Genomic DNA, 16,853 nt, shown 5'->3' with positions numbered 1-16,853 from the left:
TTTTTTTTAAATTTCTTTACTTATTGGTTGTTTCCCAGTCCCAAAATACTCATAAAATGCTCCATTACCTTGCTTAATGCAATTTAAATGTGTAGTATTTTCTGGTTACACCTTAATATAAACGACTGCGAATCTGATGGATTGATTTAGTCGAAACTTTTACTATACAAGATCAGGACCACTGATCAAACAAAATACCTACAGTATGTGCCATCTGAGGCTTATAAATACTTATCAAAATCTCATACACACCCAGTACACAAGAAGTATATTAACTATCTCAAATCACTGATTATCAAAATGGATATAAAACAAGCCAACAGTGTACACATCCAAAACATCCAGGACAAAACATCCACAGATTAGTAGTGCATTTTTTGGGATATGGAATGATCAAAACTCTAAAAGGTTAGAAAAAATGGCGCCGGCTCAGCTGGCTGCCTGCAGACACAGCTCCTGTCGTGTGCTGTAACTGCGAAATAATTTCCCTGCTGGGATGAATAAAGTAAAAATTATTATTATTATTATTATTAAACGGTAAAATGACTGGCACCCCATTTAACATGGGGTGTTTTGATTTTCACTCATTGGCACCAGTGTCACATTGATCAGCCTTTACTTCATGCCAAATTTCTTTTGGCAAACTCAAGTAGCAGCACCCAAAGTGGACACCTGATTGTCATAAAATTCTTAAAACGCAAGAAATTTTGTCATTAGCCATGTTTAGCTGATAAAACATTTCAATTACCTCTCTTACTTCCCCTGAGTATTGACCACGGCATGGCAGTTTTGTTTCCAGTAAGTAATAATTGTATTTTCAAATGAAATTACGAGTGATACATCTCATGATTCACTTGCGTAAAATCTCTGAATTAGTTGCCATAAGATATTTCTCTCGTCGGAAAATTGCTCACATCAACATCTGTCAAACACCGTCCATTACAAGTCTCCTGGGGAGAAAACACTTCAGTAAATGTATTGATGACAGCTCTACAAGCTGGCCAATCAATATCAATAACTCAACAATTACTTTATCAGTCACCGAGATTGGTGACTTTGAAAATTTATTTCACCGCGATGAGTTTCATGTTTTCATGTGGAAGAGTTTCTGTGTGCTCTTAATGTTCAGCTTTTACATATTCCACAAGGAATTAATAGCGTCCAAAACAGTAGCCATCATTTCTTTGATACTGTCACTAATCCTTAAAGCGAATTAAAAAGTTATTCACAGAGAGAATAAACAGTAACCTTGGTCAGAAATAACCCAGCAGGGATGCTTTTGTAAAATTTTCCGGTTATTAACATTAAATGGTTAAGCCTTGCAAAGAGTCAGGCACTGAGCAGACCACCTGATTATACAGGCCCAATTTACAGAGCCCTAAAGAGCTTAAAGTCAAAACTAGTCAACACTAATAATCTCAGTACTCAACAACGGTCTCAAAACAGAGGTTTGAAGGCAACGTAAAGCGCTTTCCACTTGGGCGGTAGAGTAGAGACCAGCTATAGGAGGCTCTGCTGTTGAGTCCCTCCGCCTCTCTGGGTGTTAACGAGACACCGGGCAGACACTGAACTCTGGATTTCTCACAATGTGTTCATCAACGTGCGAAAGAAAGGGGAAAAAAATCCCGGCACAAACCAGAAAGGAGCACTGTGGGAAGGAACGTGTGAAAGAATGAATGAAAATCATGCAGTGAAGCACTTTGTAGAACCCAGCCACTGTTAAAAGGCGCCGTGTGCCATTTCCTTCTCCTGACAATAGAAGCCTGCCTGGTAGACGCTTGTGGCATATCACAGCGAGATATGCTACAGGAACTGAAGCATGTACGAGCAAAAACAAAAAACAATTAAGCCTTTCAGTCTCGTGGTCTGTCATCTACAGCATGCGTTCATGTACTGCAGCCACCGGAGACCCTAAAAGAAAAAAGCAAGGGTCGGGTGCAAGGCAAACCCCACTTAGAGGTTTAAATTTTTATTTTTACACATGCTAGTATGCGTTCGACATAACTACTCTGACGAAACATCAGTCAAACTGTTCAACAGAAACGGAAAGAATCTACAATAGCAACTCCATCGGAGACATTACTCCTCTCAGCCACTTCAGCGATTTCTTCCAGTTAAGCTAAGACCACCATTAAGTCCCACTAATGGCTGAAGTGTCTTGACAACAGCTGGATGGACTGCTGTCAAACTTGGTGCAGAATCTCATAACTAATGACCCCTGACCTTTCATCTACAGCCATGTGTTAGGTTTTACATTTGAACAGATTTATGCAGATTTGGAAGAATTTACATATACATGTACTTGCTTATCCTTTCAACTCTCTCTGAAAATATGACCACACCACTGACATTGCTTCTCCGCTTCAGTTAAACACGCTCCCAAACCAGAGGTGCATCACTATTATGCTCAAGTAAATGTCACAACATAGCAGGGCATCCTACTTGAAACAGCAACACCAGATGCAACGAGATGGAAACATTTAAATTGGCAAATGTTTGTGCAATTTTATTTTTTTATATTACTTGGAAAAAATCATAAAGTTAGCAGGTACAAACTTTTGGTAATTGAATTAAGTTTCTGTTGCATTTTTCCATCCCTTTTCTAATAAGACTGCATTAATAAGTGGGTGATGTTTTGAATTACACTCTGCATTAGGACAGCTTCGGTTTTCAGTACAAAGTACAGCTCTGTGTATTCTAGCCACAAGTCAACACGTGGAACTGACGAGTCAGGATGAAACCTGTATGTTACCTTTTAAACATACAGGTTTAGCAAAAAACCAGGCTAAAAACCATTTAGCCTGGTTTTGGCCATGCTAAATAAACTTTCATTTATTTTGATAGTTTGGGGCTTGAAGAGTAGCGATGCTTTTATGCATACAGAGGCAGGTAGGAAAACTGCAATTTACCGCAACTTGAGCTAAGTGACCGATCAGAGGCACAAGGAATGGTAGCAATTAGGGAGATAAATACATTGCAATCGGTAATTAATAGGTGTGAAATGACCTGCAGTACTGAGTTAAATCGGCACATTTAATTAAAAAGATTAGATAAGTACACATTGTCACATTCGTCTCTTTACACTTAAGTCAAATTAAGTTTTTGGATTAAGTTACACTCACATGCTTGCGGAAGCCGGTGTTAAAAATAATCAGTAACTCAACACTGCACCAGAAAGGAACAAAAATAAAAGATTTCCATTCAACCTGGACTCGGACCACCTACCCATACACACTGGGTCTCCTCCAAATGTGTCAAATATCCTCCCCCTCCCCCACGTGTTTGAGAGACCTTGTGTTAGACACCGAACTCCACATTTCTCACAATGCGCTCATTGATGTGACGCATGTTAGTATGTGTGAGTAAAGAGTGGGAGAAAGAGAAAAGCACCGCACGAACAGAATGAGCGTGTGAATGAATGAACGAGTGGCGCCATGTGAAGCACCGCTTAGAATCTCGCCAAGGTTAAAAAGGCGACAAGTGCAATTTGCCGTTGTCTGCAAAGGCAAAAATGTAAAATATGCTTCAGCCATTCAGGAATACCTGCAGAAAACAATAAATTAAGGAGCCTTGTAATCATACTGTCTGTCACGCCTGCAGAGAGAAAGCTTCTTAGAAAGCTCTGAAGAAAACCTGTTCTGGCTCTTTGCAGATGCACATTCAAAATGCATCGTATAAGTGACCCTTTAACTTGTATTTTTGTTTTAGGGAAACACAGATTGTTGCAGGAGCCGTGTTTGGTAAAGTAAAGACGACTCCACCTCGTTGTTCAAATGTGATTCTTTATCTGTACAGGTGTATGTCTTTGCACAAGTATTCATACCCTGTTAATGTAAGAAATAAAAAAAATATCTTTTCCAAATAAAGTGTTGTGTTCATTTTTATTCAGCCAACCTGAGCCAATCCTTTTCAGAGTCATGTTTCACTGTAACCACGGTTGCACGTCTTTGAGGCCAACTCTAGCAGCTTGACCTTGAGATTGAACTGTCTGGCCATTCCCTCTTTCCAAAATAACTCAAGTTCCGTCAGATTGGATGGAAAGCATTCATGAGCATAAATCTCCAACTCTCAATTAGGTTTTGGTCCAGACTTTGAACAGGCCATTTTAACACATTCATTTGCTTTGTTCTTAAAGGAGCAGTATTTAACTTTATTTAGATTTATATCATGTGATAATGTTATTCCCACATCCAAAACGTACCTGGAGTGTTGTTTTGATTCTTTCATGTATTTCTGAGGAGTCCTTTAATCTCTCCCCAGTGCCTCCACCACTCTGTTCCTTCAGACTAGCCAGCAGCAATTAGCAAACACCTGGTGGAGTTGCACATCTCCTGAGCTCATAATGTGAACTACTTATCAGTCCTGTGCTATGACGAATGTTTCTAAAAGCTTGAAAGATGAATGTTGATGTGATGACATGAAGGCGGAGTTTCAGAAAGACCATGAACTTCTTAAAGAGACAGATCTGATTTAGGCGTATGAGAGGAGTACAAATGCACAGCACAAGTTTCTGATTTTTATATGCAAAATCACAAAAAAATATGTCTAAATGTGAAATAGTTTGAGGGTGACGTATATACAACAAGGGGTCCAACATTTAGTCAGACCGACCTCCATTTTGGGAGCTCATCTTTGTGCACATCCTGCGTTCTGTAGCAACAAAGCATTGTTACAAAACGAAACTATACAAGCATGTTTGTGTGTGTGCAGTTCCTCTACCTGCAATCCAGTTGGGCTCAGCAGACTCCACCACTCCTTATCCAGGCCAAAAACAAAGGCATTGGCCAAACCATGGAGAGGTGCTGACAGGACGTGCAAAAGGGTGAGAGGGAACGAAGGATCTTCAGGGTAGAAGGCATTATGGAGTCTGGTGGAGGAGGACAGGACATGACACAGGGAAGTGCTGAGTTGTAATGTTGAAAAGTTTTAAATAAAAGAAGCAACCTGCAGGAGAGCTAAAGAGGTGAGGACGAAGTAATTAAAGGAGAAGAAAGACAGCTACAGGACGAGGAAAAAAAAGCAAGAGGCTGATAGAGCAACAGAAAGCGAGGCAGAGGACAAGTGAGTGACAGAGTGAGGGACAGGGTGAGAACGAGAGGTAATGAGAGCAAGTGGCGGAGGCAGAAAAAGAAGGAGCAAGAGAGGGAAAAGGGGAGGGTGAAAGAGCGAGCGAGCTTTATATCAGCGTTTAAGAGCCCATTAGGCAGCGTGAGACGGCTGGGCTGACACATTCTTGGCTGCTGCTCCGACAGCACGCAGCACTTTACAAGGACGGGGAGATGTGTAGCGCTCGACTCGCTTCCTCTCCTTCTCACCACTTTCTCTCAGCTCCGTTTCCACCTCTCCAGACCACAGTTTCAACGATGCATCTCCTCTCATTACCACACGCTAATTTCTTGACCTATCCTCTGCAAACACTCCGTCTCCGCTGCGCGTTCGTGTTTAACCATTGATGTGTGTTTTCATTTTCAAAGACAAGGATCGCGTACATTTCCCCGCCTGTCCCCCACCACCCAACATTTTAGTTGTGTTTCTGTCCCTGTGAAGCCGGGGTACGACAAGGGGGGGAAGCATTATTGTGAGATGCTGCGGAGAACTAATAGCCGTCTCCGCGAACAATGCTGCTCAGCCATTAACCCTGGATTAACCCTGTATTAGCACTGCTCGCTGGGTTAGCCTGCCACTAATGTCTTTTATTGATCTATTAGCCGGAGAATCAAACCGTGTGCGACTCATGGCATTTCCTGCATGCGCCGTTGTTCAGGGGTTGGGTGTGCACCCGGATCTAAGTGGCCACAGCTGTTGACCTCTGGGGTCAGGGAAGTTATCCTCAGACCGCCTGCGTCCCCGCCGGGGAAGGAAGACACCAAACCAAACATTTGGCGGAAAAGCAACACTGTTGTATTGTGGTTACAAGGTGTTACGTGAGACTCTACAGTCACTCGTCTCGACTGGCTGACAGCCAGAAAAGAAGATCTGTTTCCTTTTTCTGTGATAATGATTTTCTTTTTTTTTTTGCGTGTGTATGAAATCTCTGGCAATAACACCATTGTTGTGTTTCAACTATCCTCCCCATGAATCATATCATAACCGTGTTGCCAAACATTGTGACATCTCTGGAACCAGCACCACATGAGCACGAACAAACAACGAGTCCTCGCAGCTGCAATTACATCAGCAAAGCTACAAAACACAACGTGCGCACACCAAGTTTTGAGCCCACATGCCGTCCAAAATGTTTCCTGCAGCAGTATCATTCATTGCGACACAACTTCAGACTTGACTGGAAGACACATTTCCCACAGATGAATTGTCATTTCATTCTGTTCCTATTTCCATTTTATACCAGTGTACTTACGCTATTGCTTTCACGTTTATTCTTCTTTCTAAATTAGTTCTTTCCGGAACTATGGACAAAAATTTTTTTTAATCAAATCTCACTAATTATTTAATTTGATTTCAGTTTATTTTCTGAAAACTGAAACTGAAAACTTTGTATTGTATTATTGGTTCTGATTTTTGTTTGGGCCAGTTGGTTATGATGAAATATGACAGAAACTGGGTACAGTTTAGACTGCAACATACCCAACAGCAAACAGTTTCTACATGACTAAATCTACAAAAGTTTGAGATAAAGGGATGAAATGACCAACACCTCTTCAATATTCATACTTTTATTTATTCAAAAGGTAAAAACAAGAATAGAAACCCAACATCAGGACTTAAACCCAACCTACCAAAGAAAATCCAAAATATGTTTCTGGAAACAAAAGGGCACTGGAGATTTGAACAACAATTACTCCCAATATTAAATTTAAGAAATCTAGCAACTTTAGAAACACTAAATGCAGATATTTTGAAGCGAAGGTTTTTTTTATTAAAAACAAATAATGCCTTGCAAAAAGGTTCTTACTGAATCCTACACCTTTCATCCTAAAACATGCAAACTATTCAAAACAGAAACCCATCAGAAGAGGCACACAAACTTCAATCACTGGGACAGTCCTTGAAGTTCCACCAAAAGTGTGATTTTTTTCCCTTATAATCTTGAATAAAATCATACAAGGTGAGATAAGAAAGAGTAAGAAGAAACAATCTGTACTTTTGCCAAGATTAGCTAGATTAGTTTGTTGTTGTACTGCCATATTTTGAGCTACAATAATTAGCGCTGCATGAGTAATGGAAAAAATAAACAAATTATTAAATGTGTGAATGGCTTACACTTATTCTTTTTTTTCTGTGTGGGAGTGTACAGTGTGTGCATGGTGCATGTGTGGAACTGTGCGCATGTGTGTTTTTGACGGGTTAAAATCTCAAAGGCTTATTCAAATAATTAATCAAATTAAAATACTTAACTTAATACTAGAAATCCCAAGTCAAGTCTATCCTAAGAGACTTGAAGCAATAAAAACTAGACTTATGTTAACGCCATTTACTCTCATGATGCAATATTGGAAACATCGCAGTACAATTCATCAAATAGATCAACCTTTACTTTCACCAATGGCACAGATAAGACAAACTATGGAAGGATGAGATATTAAAGCTCACTGTTAATTGTGAAAATCGTTTTTAAAAATGGTAGAAAATGCAATTATGTTACACAAAAGTTGAAATAAGCAAGTTGGAAATTTGCCAAAATTTATAATATTCACAATAACATGCGTACAAAACATGGCAAGTTACTGGAAAGGGCAATTCTGAGCTTTCCTCTGAAAAGAGCTTTTCTTGTCACATAAAAGGAGCCTCTGCAGAGCTTTTATCAGTGTGTAATATTCTGTACTTATAGGTGGCAGAGGCTCTCGTCTGTTAGGACAATTAGTCAGAAGCTTTTCTAACATGAATGAATGACTGCATAGAACAAAAGCACAGTCGTGTAAACATTTTTCCACAAACGTCATAAAACTGCGCAGTTTTTACATTTTAATTTGCAGTTCATTTGTTTGTGAGCCTCAAAGTTGATAGGATCAAAAGAACTTCAAATTATTTTGATTACGCAACACATGGATGCAACATATGGCAGTTTACAAAGTGTAAACACCCCTGATAAAATGAGATAAAAATAAATCTTTTTGAAATCTTACCTAAAATATGCAGTGACATTTACTGAACATCTTAGATGAGAAACAAATCTGTTTGGGGGCAAAAATAAGGTTCAGCAACCTGGTTGCTAAACTACGTTGTGACTAAAGAATCTCTTCAGCTATCCAAGTACAACTTTCCATACATTACAAAACTTCAGCTAAAGTCATAGGATCCAAAGGAATAAAGCAATCTCATAGTTTTAAAAACTGGGTTAGGGCAAGGGTAGAAAAAAAAATCCACAGGAAGAGATAAAGACATTTCTGGCAGGTACAGTATTCTACCAGGAAAACAACGTCAAAATCTTGAATGCGTTTTACTTTTGGTCCACAACTCCAAAAACATTTGGCACAAATAGCTCTAAGAAAAACAACAACAACCACATGTTCAGAGAAACATGTTGGTGGCAGTGTCATGGCCTGGGGTTCCTTTTACTCAGCTGCAATTGATATTTTTCCTCAAAAGTGGATGAAATTGTGAACACTTCCAGTTTTGGGAAGAAAGGAATTCATATTTCAGTAGAGAAAGCACTCCAAGCACATCCAGATGAACAAAAAATGGCTTCCCCGAGAGAACATCAAAGTTATAAAGGCTATATAAATGATCTACCAAAGTCCAGAACTAAAACCTGCAAGTTCTTCTGAAGTGTGTTACAGACAACAATCCTCATAATTGCATTTATTTTGAGACTGTTTAAAAGAGTAGTGGATAAATATTTCCAACACAAGATCAAACCTAAATGTTACCAACAAGCTTCGACTTGTTGGTAATGTTGTCACACCGTATTTTTTTTTCCTCATTATTTAAAGCACGTTAACCAAACCAACAGAGACGTATTATGCCAAAAGGTTTCACTGAAATGTTAAGTGAAGTAATGCACTTGAGTTAGTTCAAGCCCAAGGTCTTCTCTGCAAAACACAAGCACTATTTATTGAGGATTTTGGGCCCTGCAACTTTGCCGACAACATCTATAAAGCAATCTGATGAAGTGGGGGAGGGGGGTATAAAAAGCTTAGTATTTTCTTTTTAAATCAAAAATAAGAGGCACTCTAACTGTAAAACTAAGCTTAGCAAGAAGAAGCTTTTCTTCTTCTTCTTCTTCTTGTTCTTTCCCTTAAAACCTTTCGACAACTGCGGGAGAACAGAACAGCAGATGATTAGAGCGATTCGTCCACAAATCTGCTTATAATCCTCCCTTATCCTCTTTTACGGCGTCGAGGTTTCAAGGTTTATTTGCTATTAATCTGTCTCCGTTTACCTCCCAACAACTCCCCTTATAAAAAGTTGTGAGTGGAGAAAGCAAAACCCAAAAAGTTGGATGGGCAGAGATTGGAGATACACCTGTTAAAGAGAGCCCACAGCTTTTCCGTCAATCCGGGTAAGGGTGTTAACGGAGTGTCTGCGCACGGCTTTAAATAAAACCAACAGTGCAGCCAATGGAGCGTAGAGTGGCGTGTGTTGCCGCTTGTCAGAGTGAGGGCCATTTCAGAGCTACGCTGCTTGTTTTCTGGGTTAGCGTACCGCGGTATCTCCGAGGACCAGACCAGCTGCTGCTCACATTCATTTCACTTCCCATTAAAGGTGAAATAAATCAGAGTCCCCACAGAACCTCCGGAGAGACGAAGGAAGCACACACACACTCACACTCACCGTCAGGCAGAGGAAGTTGGACGTGTGCAAACAGAACTAAACACGCATTAATGCCTGTGTGAGTGTGCGTGTGTTGGCGCGTGCACGTGTGTGTGCTAGAAGGTGTCTGCACACGGCATAACCTGGATCGCATGCATGGAAAATATCAGAAAAGAGAGGAAACGCTGTGTATGTGTATGTGCTTGCGTGTGTGTGCGTCCCTCTGCATGTGTGAGTATCTGACAGCGCAGCGAGGAGAGTGACTGGGTCTGTGTGAAGGGGGGCTATTTCTGGCGTCTCTCTCTCCCTCCCTCTCTCTTTTTTTCCCTGCTGCCGCAAAGAAACACGATCGGCGTCCGGGAAACGAGAGCTGGCAGCAAGCAATCATCTGCCTGCCGTGCGCACACACACATACACACACCACTCAGACAGCACCTCGCAGCGCTGAGCAACACGCGCCATGGCAACGGAACAGCCGCAATTAGAGGCGAAGAGCCTTTTCCCCTCCATCGAGGGAGAGACGGAGAGCAAAATGAAAGGAAAAAAGAGAGCAGGCGAGAGAGAGAGAGAGGGAGCGAGCGAGAGAGGGGGAGAAGAGTGTCAGGGAAAACAGCACGGCACAGGAAAGAAGAAGAAGAGAGCGTGATGAAGAAGTGAAAATGAGTAGGAGCAAGGCTAAGAGGTGAAGGGGTGAGGTTGAGCAAAGGAAGACGGATTTCCAAAATAGGAGGCTGCAAGACAAACAAGCGGGAAAACCGGGGATAAAACAAGAAGGGAAAAGAAAGGCAAAGAGGTTAGATGAGAAGGGTGGAGGCGTGCGGTGAAGGAGGGGAGGAGGCAGGCTGTTTCTCCTGTGTGAGCCAGGCTAATGAAAGATGAATGAGGGAGGCAGCGGTGGGAAGGAGAGTGTGGCTGCGGGCGATGCCTGGCTGAGCCTGCTGTGCATGCGTGTGTGTGTGTGTGTGCGTATGCGTGTGTGTCCAAGGCCTGACGAGGTTTGCGTGCGTGCCGGAGTCGGGCGGCTTTCGCAACAGGGATGGTATTGTGTATACAATATCAGGAGCAAATGGTCAACCATAATAAACACACACATGCAGGGATCATAAACACGCAGGAGCGCAGGAGCGCACGAGCGCTACGCCGCTCTCCGTAGCGACGGCCTGCCACCGACTGTACGCGCGCAGTCAATCATTAGCACTCGCACGGCATCTCCGCGCCTCGCTCACTTATTCAGACCCGCCATCTATCATGCTGTCAGTCACTCTTTGAAAGCGTCTCTCGGCGCCCTCCAGAGTCTGCGCTAAATCCCTCATTTGCCACCTCTCCCGATCTCCTCCAATATCCCACCTTGCCATTCAGTCCGTACCACTACCCAAGCCATCAATTTGCCTCCCCCCCCTCTCTGACAGAGTTCACCTTTTCGCCTGCCTCTAATTGTTGTGCCGAACATCCTCGGAGCGGTGTGCGAACGGCACTTGATCGGCTCGGAGGACAACTCCTTCCTGAAGCGTGGAAGGGCAGCCAGACAGAGAAGTCATCCTGAACTCGATTGCACTTCCTCCTCTCGAGACTGACTGCCTTTTACTTCCTCATTTTCTGACAGAGAGCCCCTCGTGCTGTCTGCAGTTATTCTGCTGATGACCTCTCTGAACTTTTCTCCAAGTACGAGGGATACTGGTGACAAAAGTTACTGGTTTCTGTCTAAGTTATAGGCGAGACACAGCTATAAAACCTGTCGGACACAAAAGTTAGAGGTTTGAATTCTGAAACAAAATAGTAAACTAACCTAAAGCCTAGTTGGGTCTTTAAACAGATTTCACAACTTGCTGCAATAAATTGCACATGTTGGAGACTCTGTTTCTCTCACCTTATATGGTCCTTCACTTATAAAAAAGCTGCATCTGTGGGCAGCAGAGTTGACTATGCCTTCCACCCATGACAGACCTGCCAAATCCTCTCTGCCAATTTCACACAACCTTTGGTGTAGGTAGTGATGATGATGTGGCGCTGCAACTCGCTGGGAATAAAATGGCTTGGCTTCATTAAAGAGAATCTCACTGCAGAGAGATAAGATAAGATTCCGTAACCTGCAATCCCGTGTCTCCACTCCTTCAGGATGTCGATTGCACCGACAGAGCAAGATTTCACAGAGATGCCCTCCATTATTTGAATGTGCGGCCCCATTGAATACTTCTAGCTTCTAGGCACAACTTGGTTGTGCTGTTTGTACCGGGTGACTTTGGCTGAATTGTGGTACATGCTGGTTGAGGAATGGGGCTACCATCCCGTAGTGGTGCATGACCAAGCTGGCAACCAGAATGAAGAGCAGGTGCCAGGCTGTTGTGAGAGTGAATGGTACTTTCACACATCACTGAGGCTCCTTTCTGCTAAAGAAGTTTATTTTTTAATTGTCAATAAGCACGTTTCTTCCAGACTTCTTCATCCAATCCGTAAACTTCACCGAACAAAATGAGAAATGTAGATGCAAGGTACATATGTAATTCTGCTGCTAAACCCGCAAATGCATTATTACTTAAACCACTTAAAAGTAGGGAAGCACGATATATCAGAATTAACATCTGGTTTGGCCGACGTTAGTCTTTTTAAAAATACATATAGGTAACGGCCCGACAAGTAAAAATGTGCTGATGTTAATAACCGGTATTTATTTCCATATTATTGCTGTTTGTGTATGTTTAAGGAGGAGAGAGGTTTGGTCATGTGGTATTCATTTGGGTAATGTTTAAATGAAGCAGAGATGCAATCAATCAAGTTTATTTGCATAGCACATTTCAGCAACAAGGCAGTTCTTGTTGCTGAAATGTTAGTAGGTTTTTGGTGTTAAAAGGGTAGGGAAAAATATTTACTACCTGTAAATATCGGTTATCTGCCATATTAATATCACATCGGTGGAATTGTCACATCGGTGCATCCCTAATTAAAATGAAAAAAGAAAAAAGGCTTTTTAATAGCATAAGATTAATTGTCAACAGGCACCGACATAAGGAAATAAATGACCAAACACAAATTGCAGCCAAAGCACCTTTACACTCCAAGACACATATTCAAAAATTTCTACACCAAAGCATCAGCGCTTCTTCCAAGCGCAAGAATGCTGCGATACCAATGCCGTACCAGTAGGGCAAAATAGCGACAACAATTTCATCATAATTCAAAAGACGGCAACGTTAAGCATGGCTAAAGAAGTGCTAGGCTACAGATTCGTCTGGTGTGGCTCATATTTTTTGTGAAACCATTTTCCATTTTTCTCTTGATCATATACCTTTTTATTACAAGTGTTAAGAAAACATTACTAGAACATGGTAAAAGTCAATAAAATAGCTGTACTGCTGCATTTCTAATAAAGATAAGAAAATAGCGGGCATGGGTATATGAGCTCTTACTCACTGTTCTGATGAATCGTTGGCTATCTAATCCCTAAGACATAACTTTAGAAAGAGTTTTTAAAAATGATCGCCAAATCTCAATTTAAATATGAGCCTGTAGTGCAAATGCATTTGTACATGCAACATTCTGCATTTTACACATGAAAACAAAGGAAGAAAAGCAACTTTAAAAAGGTACGCCTTGCCAAAGCACCGCAGGTGATTCAACCAGAGTGCTTTTATCTTGATATTTTTCTAACATAATTTTTTCTTTTTCAGAACAGTCATAAGCCTTTCCCGCAAACAACAATGGCTTACTTAGATATAGCAAAAGCTAGGCAGTGCATAAAAAGACATGTTCAGCCCTTTTTTGCATCGTGTTTACGTGATGATTTGGGTTGCTAGGTGTTGATGTAATAAATCAGGCGCTCCCATATATGTAGGCTACTAATCCTCAACGCAACCATTTAGGGCTCAGCTCGCAAAAACTGTAGACTCTTTGAGGAAAACAAAAACTGCTACCTTTGACTTCATTAATTGCAAACAATGCATGTAAACTTCTCACAAATCCTGTACAATGGGTCGCCACCTATTTGTGGTTCAGTGTTCACCGTCTCATCTATTCGCTGATTCTTCTGTGGAACACATCTACAAATTATTTGCGAAAAATTTCCCTATATGCAGACTTTTTTCATAAAGCGTATCTAAATTATTTAAACGATAATGTACTTTGGAAGCTGAAATACCTAGATGCAATGCTACTTGACACACTATTGGCTGGCATTCGCAAAGCAGCCAATCCAGGAGGACCATTCATTTTCCTTGGCGCCGACTGGACATCCTGATTTCCACTCCCTAGAGTGGAAATCAGGATGTTAGCTTCAGCGGTTGTGCCAAGACGGTTTCCACTCTGCGCATCAATGCGTATTAAGGTATGCTTGGTGTTTGAACTGTTAAAATAATCAGTTATAAGCGTCTTTGGAGGGGGTCTGAAGTTTGTGTGAATTTCAGCTTTTTGCAGGTTGCGGTCCAGCGGGGGTGCCATGTTGTAGGGAATCACACTGTTGTCAGCCGGCTGAGTTTTAACATTTCTGCAGCAATTTAGAGTGGCTTTGGATATAACGTATTGTGCAATGCAATAAGACGTTAAGTACTCACACACTGTAACCCTGCTATTCATAGAGAAATAAATTGTTATATTTGTATATTAATGAAGTATTGTTCATGTTCATTCTGTGGGCCAGTTTTTGCCAGTTTTCACTCAACGTGCAACTTCTCATCTGACTCCTCCTAACCAAAGGCTGTTTTTTCCCCATTATCTTGCTGTCAGCTAAACACATCAAAAAGCTTTAATGGCACGCTAAAGGCAATTTACTCAGACAGAAAAGAACTGATTTTCAAAACAACATAAAACATGACCAAGATCCAGAAACAAGATACAGCTCCGCTCATACGAGTTATCAGCTGTGAATAACCACTATGACCCAATGTTGCAACCAAAAATAATTTGATCGTCCAGTTTATTGCCTGTCTTTAGATGGTTGAGTTGTTGTCTGCTGGCCCCTCAAGACAAGCTTTCCTTTGTTAACTAAGAGCATGTGATCAGCCACCCAAAAGTGTGGGAAAAAAAAAAATCACTAATCTGCTTCAATCCTGGACAAGAGAAACTTCCTTATGTCGCGTGAAATGACATTTAAATAAACGGATCTATATCTACAGTATATCATTTACTTTGATCATACTTTGATCATGAGGTCAGCATGGGGGAAACAACTGAGGGTGTGAATCCCTTTCCAGACAGACCTACAAAGGCACTTTGTGCATTTCTATTTCTCGTCAGTGTCATGTGTGAACATTTCGCAGATTGTTTAGAAAAAAAAAAATGACGCAGAAACACGCCAACAGGCACACCTGCATGGGCACAGACGCACAGCAATGGCGGATGGAAGCACAAGGAGACCCTGGGGGACGCCACCAGAATAAAACCCAAACAAAGAGACATCCTGTTTCCTGGAACACAACACCGCTCAACTCGCGGCACTGGGAGCCAGTAAACACACTCGTTCGCACAAACACAAAATCTGTCCGTCGTCGGCCTCTGAGAAAGCGTCTCACTGTTTCGTGCATGCGGCCGTGCGCCTGCTGACGCCACCGACGGTGCCTTCGAGTGTTTCCGCACATGGGTTTATCCTTGTGAGCGGCTGCGGCTAAAAGTGAGTGTATGCGTGTGTATGTGTGTGTCAGAGAAAGAGAGAGACAGAGGGTAGGGAGGGAGAGCAGATGATAGAGTAGGCTTTAGCGATTCCCTGGAGTGTGAGGCAGCGTTTACGGCACTCTCAGAGCAGCCAGAGTGATGAATATTTAAAGACGTGCCTGAAAGAGCAGGAGGAGGGGGAGCTGGGCGGGTGCGCGCCTGTTTGTGTTTGGTTGTGAATGCGTGTGCGGGGAAGGTTTTCGTTTTTTTACCATCTAATTTTGAATTTACGTGCAGGTATACCAATGCCGCTGCCTTATGCACCTCTGCGCATGTTTTAATTTACACTAATTTCCTAACTATTGGCCAGATTACAGTTTAAATGCTTTTGTTATCTTTCAATTTTTATTTATGAATTTTGAAATGTAATTTAATGCATCAAGGTCAATAGATACAAATGGTGTTTATCAAAAAATACAAAACAGCCCAATTCAAGTCATCAGTTTGGAACATCAGTTTATAACCAATCCCAGCTTAAATGCTTTGATTTAAATACAAATCTACATTTGTTTACAGTTTTTGGTCATTGCTGTCTGCACAAAAATCGCCCGCATGCTCGCAAATACATTTAAATTGCAGCCTACATCTTCCCTCCAGCCCAGTCGGTGTGTGTGTGTGCACCTCACACAGTGCTGCCTGCAGGTCACCCGTCCGTCTGAAGACGGATTGTGGAGCGATCGCGCTGCCTGAGATTTAATATACAAGTGCGTTCGCTCAGGCGCACGCAGGAGGTGTTGTCACATGTCCGCCAAATATCAGCTGGGCCCCACAGCCGTATGCGGCTTGGTGCAGCTGGCTGCTTAAAGAGCATGACGTGCGACACCACACACGTGGATTTACAGAATGTGTGTTAATAAGAAAATAATAGAAATATCCAACCTGATGATCAGCGGGGTGTTTTAATATTCCAACTGCTGTAGAATACAACCACATTAACGCCTGATTTTGCTGGAAACCCCTTAATTAGACCTTTCATTTGCCCAAATTCAGGGTTTCTGAAAGTCCAGAATTTTCCAGTTTTAATAAGACTGTGGATACTTAAGTAATAATTGAGTTTTATGACATGCTAAAGGGTTATGTCCCTGTTTTTAAGCATGTGAACATATTAAGATCAGTATGAGAAAAACTCTGGCCTGGATTATTCAAGATTTTATACATATGAAAAATCTATAAATAAATAAATATTTATTAGGGATGTTAACATTAATGCATGCGATTAATCAAAATAGTTTAACGCTTTAATGTTACATAATGCACATTAATCGCATTATAAAAGCGTTTCTCCTCTAGGGGCTACACAGCAATATGGTCTTGTACTGCGGTCAGCTATGGAGAGTCGAAAATACAAGTGAAAAGATGAATGAGGAGAGTCAGACTGGTGTGCTCAGTGGCAAATTTTGCTTAAAAAACCGCAGTGGACGTTTGGATAAAACTACGGTAGTTTGTCACCTACTTAATGCAATGTTGAATAAGCACAGTCCAAAGCACCAGTCAATTTATAG

The 16,853-nt window shown here is 41.6% G+C and overlaps 1 protein-coding gene across 3 annotated transcripts in view; it reads right to left on the bottom strand.

The window, feature by feature from the left end:
* The window catches only part of LOC114148577 (cyclic AMP receptor-like protein A), a 76,898-nt gene that overhangs the window by 12,640 nt on the left and 47,405 nt on the right, over positions 1–16,853 (bottom strand). For 2 of the 3 annotated variants that reach the window (XM_028023948.1, XM_028023949.1), the window contains one exon: positions 4,720–4,867. The exons of the other annotated variant lie outside the window; for it this stretch is intronic. In XM_028023948.1, coding sequence (XP_027879749.1) covers positions 4,720–4,867 — 148 coding nt within the window. The remainder of the gene's footprint in view (positions 1–4,719; positions 4,868–16,853) is intronic. 3 annotated transcript variants of the gene reach the window in all.

The sequence above is a fragment of the Xiphophorus couchianus genome, chromosome 7 (genome assembly GCF_001444195.1).
Source record: "Xiphophorus couchianus chromosome 7, X_couchianus-1.0, whole genome shotgun sequence".
Classification (NCBI taxonomy): Eukaryota; Metazoa; Chordata; class Actinopteri; order Cyprinodontiformes; family Poeciliidae; genus Xiphophorus; species Xiphophorus couchianus.
This window is presented reverse-complemented; position numbering and strand designations above follow the sequence as displayed.